The following is an 11398-nucleotide window of genomic DNA, read 5'->3' as shown; positions in this document are numbered from 1 at the left end:
AGGAAAAAGCTGGAAGTGGCGCTGTGGCTCAAGTGGTAGAGCGCTAGCCTTGAGCTGAAGAGCTGAGGGACAGCGCCCAGGCCCAGAGTTCAGGCCCCATAACTGGACCCAAAAATAAATAAATAAATAAATAAAATCTCAGAGCCGGGCGCCGGTGGCTCATGCCTGTCATCCTAGCTACTCAGGAAGCTGTGATCTGAGGATTGTGGTTCAAAGACAGCCTGGGCAGGAAAGTCCGTAAGACTCTTAACTCTAATAAACCACCCAGAAAAAGCTGGAAGGGGCTGGGAAGGTGGCTCAGTGGTAGAGCGCTTGCCTTGCATACATGAGGCCCTGGGTTTGATTCCTCAGCACCACATAAGCAGAAAAGGCTGGAAGTGGCGCTGTGGCTCAAGTGGTAGAGCGCTCGCCTTGAGCTGAAGAGCTGAGGGACAGCGCCCAGGCCCAGAGTTCAAGAACCAGGACCGGCAAAAATAAATGAATCAATGAATAAATAAACGAGTAAAATCCGGGGCCAGATGCCCAGGGCTCTCGCCTGTCATCCCAGCTACTGGGAGGCTGAGATCTGAGGATCGCGGTTCAGAGCCGGCCGGGTGCCCGGCCCCGAGGTCAGGCCTGAGTCTGGCCCGTCGGCGGCCCGTCACGTCGCCGGGCAGACAGGTGTGGATTTTCGGGGGGCCGGGCCGGGCCGGTGCGCAGGCGCACTCACCGCGCCGCTCCTGCGGGGCGGGCTGGGGGGGGCGAGGCCTCCGGTGGGCCGCAGCTGCACGGAGCCCCAGACGCGGATCTCAGGAGGGGCCCCGGGGCTCGGGCCGGGCGCACAGACGTGAGAGGCCAGGCCGCCGGGCTGCGGCGCGGACCCCAGCTCGCACCTCCCACCCAAAGAGGCTCAGACACGACTGGGCGCAGCTTTATTGGGGTCTGCCCGGGCAGGGGGAGGGCGGGGCGCGGTCAGTCCAGGGGCTGCGCGCGCAGCCACAGGCCGCCCTCGGCGCGCAGGATGAGCTCCGGCTTCCGGCGCGGCTCGGGCCCCGCGGCGCCCCCTGCGGGCAGCACGCGGAAGCGCAGCAGCGTCAGCGCCAGCGCCACCTTCATCTCGCTCAGCGCGAAGGTCTGCCCGATGCAGTTCCTGCGGGGTGGGGGGGTGACTGGGGGCCCGGGGAGCCGGGGCCGAGGAGGACGGGGAGCCCGGGGTGGAGGACGGGGAGCCCGGGGAGCCCGGGGAGCCGGGGCCAGGAGGACGGGGAGCCCGGGGTGGAGGACGGGGAGCCCGGGGAGCCGGGGCCGTGGAGGACAGAGAGCCCGGGGTGGAGGACGGGGAGCCCGGGGTGCCGGGGCCGAGGAGGACGGGGAGCCCGGGGTGCCGGGGCCGAGGAGGACGGGGAGCCCGGGGAGCCGGGGCCGAGGAGGACGGGGAGCCCGGGGAGCCGGGGCCGAGGAGGACGGGGAGCCCGGGCGGACGGGGGGTGATGGGGACCCCGGGCGGACCGGGATCCCGGGGGGAGGGGTCTGTCCACAACTAGACCAACGGGCGGGGGAAGTTCAGCAACGGTGCCCCCGTTCTCCAAACTACTCAACTCCGGCGTGCACCCAATCTCCCAACTACCACGAGCAACCTGCGCGCCCCAACCTCCAAACCACTGCGCCCGCTGCGCACCCGTCTCCAAATCATTGACATCCGTGTACCCCAATCCCCAGCCACTGCGCGCCTGGGCAGCCAGGCGGTGAGGAGCCCCGAGGGCTGCGAGCCTCCATCTCCCTGGCCCGTGTCCGGCTCCGGCCTCCCCCCTCCCCCTGCCCCCCCCCCCCCGGCCCGTCCCCAGCGGGCCCAGGCCTCACCTGGGCCCTGCCGAGAAGGGCATGAAAGCCAGCGGACATCTGTCCTGCACGTTTTCTGGGTGGAAGCGGTAGGGGTCGTAGACCTAGGGGTGCGGCAGTACTGGACGGTTGTGTCTTTCAATTCAGGAGCCCCCCTCCCTCCCGCGCCCCCAAAGAAGGGTGAGACGGGTGAGCCGGCCGGATCCCTGGCCACGCCCCTCGAGGGTCGGGGCGGAGCCTCACAGGCCACGCCCCTCCGCCGGTGCCTTGTGGGCAGGCAGGCCACATGTTGACCACGCCCCTTTGCTAGGTCTCATGATGGATAGGCGGGACAGCAGCCCTGGCCACGCCCACAGGGTCCCACGAGGGGGCGGGGCGACACACGCCACGCCCAGGACAACACCTCAGAGGGCGGGGCACTCTGACCACGCCCCCGGGTCCAGGGATGGAGGGGGCGGGGCCGCACCTCGGGGTCCGGCCAGACGGAAGGGTTGTGATGGATTCCGAAGATGCTGATGACACAGGTGTTCCCTGTGGGGGAGGCAGAGCTGTCCACGGGGAGTCTGCGCGGCCTGCTGGGCTCCAGGACCCGGGGCGCCCCCTCCCCTCCCCCTCCCCTCCCGCCCCGCCCCGCCCCCCGCGTCCCGCCCCCCCCCCCCCCCCGCACCTCTGGGGATGACCCGGCCGTCGGGCAGCTGCACGTCCCGCGCGCAGCGGCGGGAGATGACGGTGACGGGCGGGTGCAGCCGCAGGCTCTCCTTGAGGCACATGGTGAGGAAGGGCAGCTGGGCCAGGTCGTCCCTGAGGGCGCTCGCCGTCACCGGCCGCACCCTCCCTCCCGGCCTCCGCCCGCCCTCCCGGCCGCTGGAGCTGCCGTCCCGGATCGCGGGTCACAGCCAGCCCGGGCAGGACGGGCCGAGAGCCTCCGAACGCCACGAGACCGCCCCGGAGAAGCCGGGCGTGGCGCCGCGGCCTCGAGCGCGCGGAGGCCCAGGGCGCGGACCCGGACCCGCACCAAAGAAAGAAAGAAACTCTCAGCTCTGCGCGGGCCAGGCTTTGGCTCCTACTCTTACCAAGCAGGAATGGAGCACACAGCCCCCCAGGCGGGGGGCGCAGCCGGGGAGAGCCCCCCCACCCCCCGCCCAGGCCCGCGCTCACCACTCCACCTCCTGCGGGTCGCGGTCCCGCAGCAGCTCCCGCACCTCCTGCCGGCAGCGCTCCTGGTGCTGCGGGTGCTTGGCCAGGTTGTAGAGGACCCAGGACAGCCCGCTGGCTGTGGTGTCGTGGCCTGAGGGGCAGCCGCGGGGCGGGTCACCGGGCTGAGCGTGGACGGCGCCCGGGCAGGGAGGGCCAGTGGGGCCCCAGGGTGGAGGGACTCCTGCCCCAAGCCTCACCCCCAAACATGAAGGTGTCGGCCTCCGCCCGGATGTCCTGGTCAGACAGCGCCTTCCCGTCCTCATCCTGGAAGAGAAAATGCTTGCAGGCCACACCATGTCTGAGGGCGCTAGATGCCATCAAAATGTACTTCCAACTTCCCCCTCTTTTCCTGCGCCTCCCCAGTGCCTTCTGCATCAAGTCCAACTTCTTCTCTTGGACATTGTGTTGGCTTTGTGTGTGTGTGTGCATACGGTGACGTGCTAGTCCTGGGAATGGAGCTCAGGGCCTTTCCCTCTCCCTTAACATTGTCACTCAAGGCTGGAGCTCTACTGCTTGAGCCACACCGCCACTTCTGCCTTTCTGCTGGTTACTTGGAATCTTAAGGACTTGAACCACCATTCTCAGATCTCAACCTCCTGAGTAGATGGGATTATAGGCATCAACCACTGGTGCTGGGCCTAAGTGACAGCTAACATCAAAAGTGTCCCCAGGGAGGCCCACCTTGGCCAGGAGCAGTACATCGATGAAGTCCAAAGTCCTGGTCTTGGCCTTGGCCTTGAGGAAGCCCTCGGGGCCCTGGCTGGCAAGGGTGCGTTGCCGTTCGCGGATGATGCCGTCGGTGAAGCTGTGCACCAGGCGGCAGGCTTTGCGGAAGCGCCGGCCGTCGGGGGTGAGGTAGTACAGGAAGTCCTTGTGGAGGAAGATCTGCTGGTACCGCTTCACTACGAGAGTGCTCAGCTCCAAGATGGCTTCGATGTAGTCACTGCGACTCCTGCGAGGCCAGACCGGCCAGAGGCGGGACACAGGGGCTTTGTTGTAGTTGTTTGGTAGAAGTGGACCTGAACTCAGGCTTTCAAGCTAGCCAGGCAGGCATGCCCTCATCCCTTTCTCCTCTTGCTTTTTACCCAGGCTCATCTAGACTACGATCCTCCTATTTATACTTCCTACCCAGCTGGGTGACAAAGGCCCCATTGTTACTAGTTGAGGTGAGGGAGGGGTCTCTTGAACTTTTTGTTTTTTAAACTGAGGCTGGCTTTGAACCATGATCCTCAGATCTCAGCCTCCTGAGTAGCTAGGATGACAGGCGGGAGCCAATGGCGCCCAGGTCTGTGACAGTTAATCCCATCAACCTGATTGCACAGGAGATACCTAGGAGATGGTGGACCAAGCGTGCCTCTGACCTCTCCGTCACGACTGTCAGGAAACTTCCAGACAGGACTAAGCGGGGAGAAGACTCATTCTGCTTATGGGAGGCTCTGTCCCCTAGGTGGGGACGGGGGTAAGAGAATAAAAGGGAAGAAGGAAGCAGCAGCAGCCCCAGGCCCCTCCCCCTTTTCACTACTTCCTGGCCGCCACATGGTGAGCTGCCCCCCCCCCTGATGAAATGAAAGCACTGATGGGGGGAATGCACACCACATCTTTCCTGCCTGAAGCTGTTTTGTTCAGAACTCGTGTCACAGAGGTAGGAAGTCTGGGTAACACAGCGCCCCAGACTCACTTCCGGTCCCCAGTGCCCTGCTCTGCTCACCCTGCTGGCTAGCCTTCACTCACACTAATCTACCCAGCCTGGAGGACCACTCACTCCCCCTTCCGTTCCAGTTCTCCTCCTCTTCCTCCAGGAAGGCCCCTGGGTTTTCTCCAGACATTCCTCCCTCCCCTTTCTCCTCCTGGGTGTCCGTGGCCCAGATTTCCAGGTCTGAGCAGGGACTCACTCCTGGCAGTTGCTGTCAAAGCCAAAGACGCATCTCTGCAGACTGTCCAAGGTCATGAGGCTGATGTGCTCGAACATGTCCAGACTCGTGATGCCCTCCGCGATCAGACGCCGCCACTTGGCCTGGCCGGAAGGGGACAGGGCTGGAACCAATGCCAGGCTGGTGAGTAGGGTTGGGCCAGCCTTCCTGGTCCTCTGCCCAGGTACCTAACCCCCAGGAAGGGAGTTGAACCTGTGACTGGGAGCTGAAGGGAACCAGGAGCCATGGGTCCAACAGATAAGCTGGCCTGCTTTTGTATCTGAGGTGCCAAGTTCAAATCCCTGGTCTGCCTCTCAGCATCACCCACAGCCAGGTGGGCATAAGTTACGTTAGTAAGCATGCCTGCTTTCTCTGGCGCATAGTATGTGCTTAGTTAAATGGGAACCACCGACATCACCTTTATCGTTAACCCAGTGGTGGCTGGTTACGACAGGACCCCGGTCTCCATCTCTCTCCACCCTCTGCCCTGACCGTGGAGATGATGGCCCCTTCCCTCGGGAAGCAGAGCCTGCTTCTCCCTGTCTTCGCTCCGGCTCTGGCCTTGCAGATGGCGGCAGATATGTCATGGCTGGCATGGTGGGCCGTGGCACGTCTCTGCCATGCCAGCAAGCCCTGGGTGTTCCCAGAGGGACCCTGGGCTCCAGGCACGCACGTGCATGGTGTTCACGCTCCTGTTGAAGATCTTCACGTATGGCTTCAGGATGTTGAAGTGGAAGGCAGGGGTCAGCAGGCGGCGCCGGTGGCTCCATTTGCTTCCGGCGCTCAGCAGGAGTCCGTTTCCTAGTGGAGGGGGGGAGAGGGGAGAGGAAGGCTGATGACTGAGTGGGGGGGGCGGGACGGGGGCCTGGCCCTCCCTCATCCCAGCCTCGCCCGCCTGCCCGCCCGCAGCCGCTCGCTCACCCAGCCAGGGCTCCAGGAAGTTGTAGAGTGTCATCTCCTTGGGGGCAAAGTCAGCTGACATGGAGGAGAACCATCACGGGCCGCGCAGGGTGTGGAGCTCCCAGAAGAGGGGGGAGCATCCCCATGTCCCCCTCCAAGCCCAGAAGGAAGGCAGAGGAAGAGGGGAAACATGGGTAGCCCGGGCCAGGCTGCAACACCCAGCAGGGCAAAGGCCTGGGCTAAGGTGCAAAGCACACCGCTGCACAACTCCATGTGCATCTGACGTGTCCCACCTGACGGGGAAAGCATGCACGCACACACGCATGCACGCACACACACGCACGCACGCACGCATGCACGCACACACCTCTCTCTGATTTATGCCAACAGAGTCATCCCGCCCCTTCTGCTCAGCCTGGCCTTTCTAGAAGGGGGAGGAGAGGCGAGGGGCATGCCAGGGAGTGAATCCCCGCAGACACACCTGGGGCCTGGAGCAGGGGGGCCACGAACTTGGGGTGGACGAGCCGCAGGATGGGGCAGATGGGCCCAATCCACCACAGGTGGACGTCTCGGAAGCAGCGGCCCAGCTCCTCCACCAGCTTCATGCTTTCCTCGCTGCTTTTCGTCTAGGGAAGGAGAAGCTGAGGCCAGTTCGGGCAGGAGGCCGTCGGGCCCCCCAGCCTGCCCCTGTCCTCCACTTCTCCCGACGGCTGATCTGTGCTGCCACCGGGCAACCTCTGTGTCCACAGCTGTCTCTTTTGGTTCCCGTGCATCTCTCTCTTTTTAGTGCGTCTCTCTGATTCCTTCCTCTCTTCCTCTGTTTCTTGCCCTACATAGGAGTATGAATGATGGATGGGTGGAAGAGATGAAAAGAGGGATGAAAGAAATAATAACAGCCTGGTACTGGTGGCTCACACCTGTAATCCCAGCTACTCAGGAGGCTGAGATGTAAGGATTGTGGTTTGAATCCAGGCTAGTCAGGAAAGCCCATGAGACTCTTCTCTCCCACCCATAAAGCAATTAACTAGCAAAAAAATTGGAAGTGGAACTGTGGCTCAAGTGATAGAGCAAAAGCTCAGGGACAGCATCCAGGCTCTGAGAGTTTAAGTCCCATGACTGCCACCAAGAAAAAAGGTCACATTTTATTCATGCCAGCACTGGTGACTCACGCCTGCAATCCTAGCTACTCAGGAAGCTGAAATCTGAGGATCATGGTTTGAAGCCAGTCCAGGCAGGAAAGTCTGTGAGACTCTGATCTCCAATAAACTAGTCAGAAAAAGCCGGAAGTGGCGTTGTGGCTCAGGTGGTAGAGCGCCAGCCTTGAGCACAAAGAGTCTCGGGGACAGCACCCAGGCCCTGAGTTCAAGCCCCAGGACTGGCAAAATAAAAACAAAAACAAAAAACAAACTAAAGAAAAGAAATGAGGTCCTTTGGAACTTGTTGGTGGAGAGAGAGAGGAAGATAAGAAAAGGACACTCTGCCCCTACGGTGCCCTGCTAGTAACTGTAGGGGTCCTCACTCATAGCAGTTCAGAGATAAGTGCACACTTGCCTGAGGCCAACAGAGATGGTTCGCACAGGGTGGAGACTCTATGTGGTCCACAAAGTAGACCTCAAATTCAAGGGTAGAAACTGAACCAGTGGAAGGGGGCTCTGTGATCTGTGCTTGGTGTTGCCCATCCTATGACCCCCCAAAATTCAAGGGTAGAAACTGAACCAGCGGAAGGGGGCTCCGTGATCTGTGCTTGGTGTTGCCCATCCTATGACCCCCAATAATCCAGAGAAGCACTCATGACAGAATAGCGTGAAATGTGAGTGGGCCGAGGACAGGAATGGACTGGGCAGGATATGAAGAAAGAGAAGCTTCGCGCGGCCTCTCTGCCTCACTTGTCTGTTATCCTAAGCCTCAAACATTCCCCCCCCCCGTGCCTTAAGCCCATTCCCTACTCCTTGGGAAACCACCGTGGGCTGTCCACCCGTCGTGCTCACCAGGCCCAGGTGACCCCAAAACCAGCTCCGCTTGGTGGGCTGTGGGAAGCATCGGAGACGGCAGCAGTTGTCATAGAAAGCGTAGCTCCAGGTCAGGAGTCGAGCCAAAAGCCATGAGGCTCCGGCCAACATCAGGAGCGTCCACGGAGGGATGGTCAGCAGCCAGCCCAGGCCCAGGGAGGACAGACCCAGCTGCAGCATCCTGCGGGACCGAGGGACAGAGCGGAGCTCAGGAGACGATCCGGGAACTCCAGGAACACAGAGGCATGGACCGTGCGTGCGTGCTGGTAAAGAGAAGACAATCCCAGGGAACAGGCATGGCGGGAGTGGAGAGGAGGAACAGAGGTAGGAGAGGCGAGACAAAGGTAGACATGGGGAGGAAGGCAAATCTGTTTGAGTCTAGATCTCCGACTTGGAGTCAAGGGGGAAGTTATGAGAGAATGTTACCCAGAAACCACCAGTCTCTGGAGCCCGCTGGCTCCCTGGAGCCCCCCTGACCTGGCGCAGTGCCCGCCCCCTTTCAGGCCGCGACCACCTTCCCCAGCGTGGCACCTTCTTTCAGGAGCAACTTCTCTCTCACCAACTCCGCCGCCCTCATCTGGGACTTCCTTGTCTCCCGCTACTGAGGAGGAGTCTGTAGGAGGCCAGGCTGTGGTGCACTAGCCAATCCCCTGCAGACCCAGCTGCCTCCTCCCACACGGGGCAGGGAGCCAAGGTCTGAGGGCAAGGACAGCTGAGAAGGCACACAGGGAAACCAACTCAGGGTCACAGGCTGACAATGGGCTCTCAGGAATCCGCACCTTCTGCTTTATCAGGGTTAAAGTCTTCTTTAACCCCCAGCCCTTCCAAAGGCCAAGGATGGCAAGTAACAGCATGAATTTGGAGTTCAGGGCCCAGGAGATCAGGGCTAGATCAAGTCTTGTCTCAGATCATCTCCTCAGAGCCCCTGAGGTTGAGCAGAGAAGATGCAATGTCCCATTTCTCCTGGAGAATTCTGGGGCTCTGGACAGGAATCTCTAACTCACTAGCTGCACAGCTGACAAGGGTTCAAGTCCCGCCCTCAGGCAGTGCGAGGTGTGGGTTCAGTTGCCTTTTTTTTTGGCCAGTTGTGGGGTTTCAGCTCAGCACCTGGGCACTGTGCCAGCTCTTTTTGTTTCAGGTTAATGCTGTACCACTTTGAGCCACAATACCACTTTCGGTTTTCTAATGGTTCATTGGAGATAAAGAGTCTCATGGACTTTGCTAGCCTGGCTGGCTTTGAACTGTGATCCTCGGATCTCAGCCTCCTGAGTAGCTAGGATTGGCCAGGACTTTTTTTTTTTTGGTAGGTCATGGGGCTTGAATTCTGGGCCTGAACGCTGTCCTTCAGCTCTTCAGCTCAAGGCCAACGCTCTACCACTTGAGCAACAGCGCCACTTCCAGTTGTCTGGGTGGTTTATTGGAGAGATAAGAGTCTCTTGTTCTTTGTTGTTTTGTATGTCCCTCCCCCACAGTATAACCCTTACTTTCACTGTATTTGATGTCAGTATAATTTGTGGAGGGGAAGGGAAAAAACAAATTGTTTAAATGGACCTATTGCAACAATGAGATGTACAAGTCGTTATGTCAAAAACAAACTTTACAACTTTGGTGGGGGGGAGGAGGACTGGGTAGGGGGTCGGGGAGGATGGGAAGGGATGGGAAGGGGAAACAAAGGAGGAGGCTACAATGCTTGATAAGAAATGTACTCATTATCTTGCCCATGTAATTGTAACCCCTCTGTACAGTATTTTCACAATAAAAAATATATATATATTAAAAAAAAAAGTCTCCCAGACTTTCCTGCTCAGGCTGGCTTTGAATGGCGATCCTCAGATCTCAGTCTCCTGAGCTGTTGGATGACAGGTGTGAGCCACTGGCACCTGGCTTGGTCATGACTTTTAAGAGCAGAAACAGAATGCTGTAGGTGTGGTTTAAGTGGTAGAGCACTGTAGCTGAGCAATTTGGGATTTCTTGGTTGAGGTACAAAGAATCCAGCCAGGCTGACTCTCTGGGTCTGACTGTGGAGATAAAGGGCTCACCTGGAGAAGCATCTGGAGTCCTCAGCTTCAGAGAGGGCAGAGGAGAAGTGTGGCAGAGGGGAAGGCTAAGAGGCACGAGGAGCCCATGGGGAGGGCAGTCAGGAGGCCCGGGGCAGAGTCCTAGCTGGTGTACAGCAACGGCCCCTCAGGGCTCAGAAAAGGTGTGGGGGGCATGTTTTGTCCAAAAACAGTCCCAAGTTCCCCTGTGTGCTGGTCTGAGCCTTCTCTACCTCAGGCAAGTTCCCAAATGCAGGTGAGTGTGAAGCGTGAAGCTGCCCAGCGAGACAAAAGGAGGCAAAGGTTCTCAAGTATCCCAACTTCCTGGGGCCAGTGGGACTAGAACCCACAATTGGTGAAGGGAGTCACCAACACTCAGTCACTCGGACTAGCAGTCTTCATTAGCGGTGCGGTGACTTTCTCCACTATAGGGACAGTGAAGAACAGCAGCAAATTCAAGTATCTCAGGGCATATATATATGTGTGTGTGTGTGTGTGTGTGTGTATATATACACATATATATACACACATATATATATATATATATATACATACATATATATATATATATATATATACACATAGAGAGAGAGAGAGAGGCTGTCGTGGGGCTTGAACTCTGGGCTTGGATGCTGTCCTTGAACTCTTCAGCTCAAGGCACTCTACCGCTTGAGCCACAGTACCACTTCCGGTTTTCTAGTGGTTCATTGGAGATAAGAGTTTCATGGCCTTTCCTTCCTGGGCTGGGTTTGACTGTGAAGCTCAGATCTCAGCCTCCTGAGTAGCTAGGATGACAGGCGTGAGCCACCAGCGCCCGGATCAGGGCTTTTTGTTGTTGTTGTTGGTTGTGGAGCTTGATCTCTGGGCCTGGGTGCTGTTCCTCAGCTCTTCAGCTGAAGGTGAGCACTCTACTGCTTGAGCCATCATGGCACTTCCGTTTTTCTGGTGCTTCATTGGAGATCAGAGTCTCATGGACTTTCCTGCCCGGGCTGGCTTTGAACCATGATCTTCAGATCTCAGCCTCTTGAGTACCTAGGATGACAGGCGTGAGCCACCGGCGCCCGGCTAGCTCAGGGTATTTGAAGGCAAGATCCATGGGGTGGTCAGTGGTAGTTTCGTGATCAGCAAAGAAGCTAAGTTAAGTTACAGGAGCAGAGCCAGTAGTGAGTGATTACAAATGGCGATTATGATTCCAGTAGCCAAGGCAATCAGGCATCAAGGCAAAGTTCTTATCCCAGGTCTTCCCTTTGGTCCCGGTTTGGGGTTTCACGGGTATTGATCAGAACACATCCCAGGCTTTCTCTTCGGACTTTTGCCTTCGAATGGCTGCCCTGGAGTTTCTCTGCCTGAAATGTCTTGCTCTGCTGGCTCGCTGCATGCTCCCCTTCTCCTATTTTTCTTGGTTCTAACAGTTCTTAGAGAAAGAACTGCACTGTGGGGCCGGGAGGCCGTGGGGGGCTCGGGATCGCGGGGTGCGCGGGCCCCCCGGGCCTGCCCAGCGAACAGAAGCCAGGGCCGTCCCGGGGCC

The 11398-nt window shown here is 59.1% G+C and overlaps 1 protein-coding gene across 2 annotated transcripts; it reads right to left on the bottom strand.

Moving 5' to 3' along the window:
• Positions 1-915: 915 nt before the first annotated feature.
• Positions 916-8437, bottom strand: LOC105994725 (cytochrome P450 4F6-like). Of its 2 annotated transcripts, none has more exons than XM_013028358.1 (13): positions 8366-8437; positions 7814-8015; positions 6307-6451; positions 5847-5900; positions 5599-5726; positions 4908-5029; positions 3697-3967; positions 3213-3279; positions 2977-3106; positions 2486-2619; positions 2285-2349; positions 1840-1922; positions 916-1129 (listed from the first exon to the last, which is right to left on the bottom strand). In XM_013028358.1, exons 2-13 carry the CDS (start codon positions 8012-8014, stop codon positions 952-954), a joined length of 1578 nt encoding a protein of 525 aa, XP_012883812.1. In that variant the 5' UTR covers position 8015; positions 8366-8437; the 3' UTR covers positions 916-951. The 2 variants fall into 2 exon arrangements, with proteins under 2 accessions (XP_012883812.1, XP_012883813.1); XM_013028359.1 differs by having other exon boundaries at positions 8261-8383.
• Between the last annotated feature and the right edge of the window lie 2961 nt (positions 8438-11398).

The sequence above is a fragment of the Dipodomys ordii genome, unplaced genomic scaffold, assembly GCF_000151885.1.
Source record: "Dipodomys ordii isolate 6190 unplaced genomic scaffold, Dord_2.0 Scaffold108, whole genome shotgun sequence".
In the NCBI taxonomy this organism is placed as follows: Eukaryota; Metazoa; Chordata; class Mammalia; order Rodentia; family Heteromyidae; genus Dipodomys; species Dipodomys ordii.
This window is presented reverse-complemented; position numbering and strand designations above follow the sequence as displayed.

Bases quoted from the DNA above. Each gene is read 5' to 3' on its own strand.
- LOC105994725 (XM_013028358.1), bottom strand. From the start codon at position 8,014: ATGCTGCAGCTGGGTCTGTCCTCCCTGGGCCTGGGCTGGCTGCTGACC. The intron at 2,620-2,976 runs GTGAGCGCGGGC...GAGCGCCCTCAG, and splicing joins GACCCGCAGGAGGTGGAGTG to GGACGACCTGGCCCAGCTGC. The intron at 2,350-2,485 runs GTGCGGGGGGGG...CCTCCCCCACAG, and splicing joins CGGCCGGGTCATCCCCAGAG to GGAACACCTGTGTCATCAGC.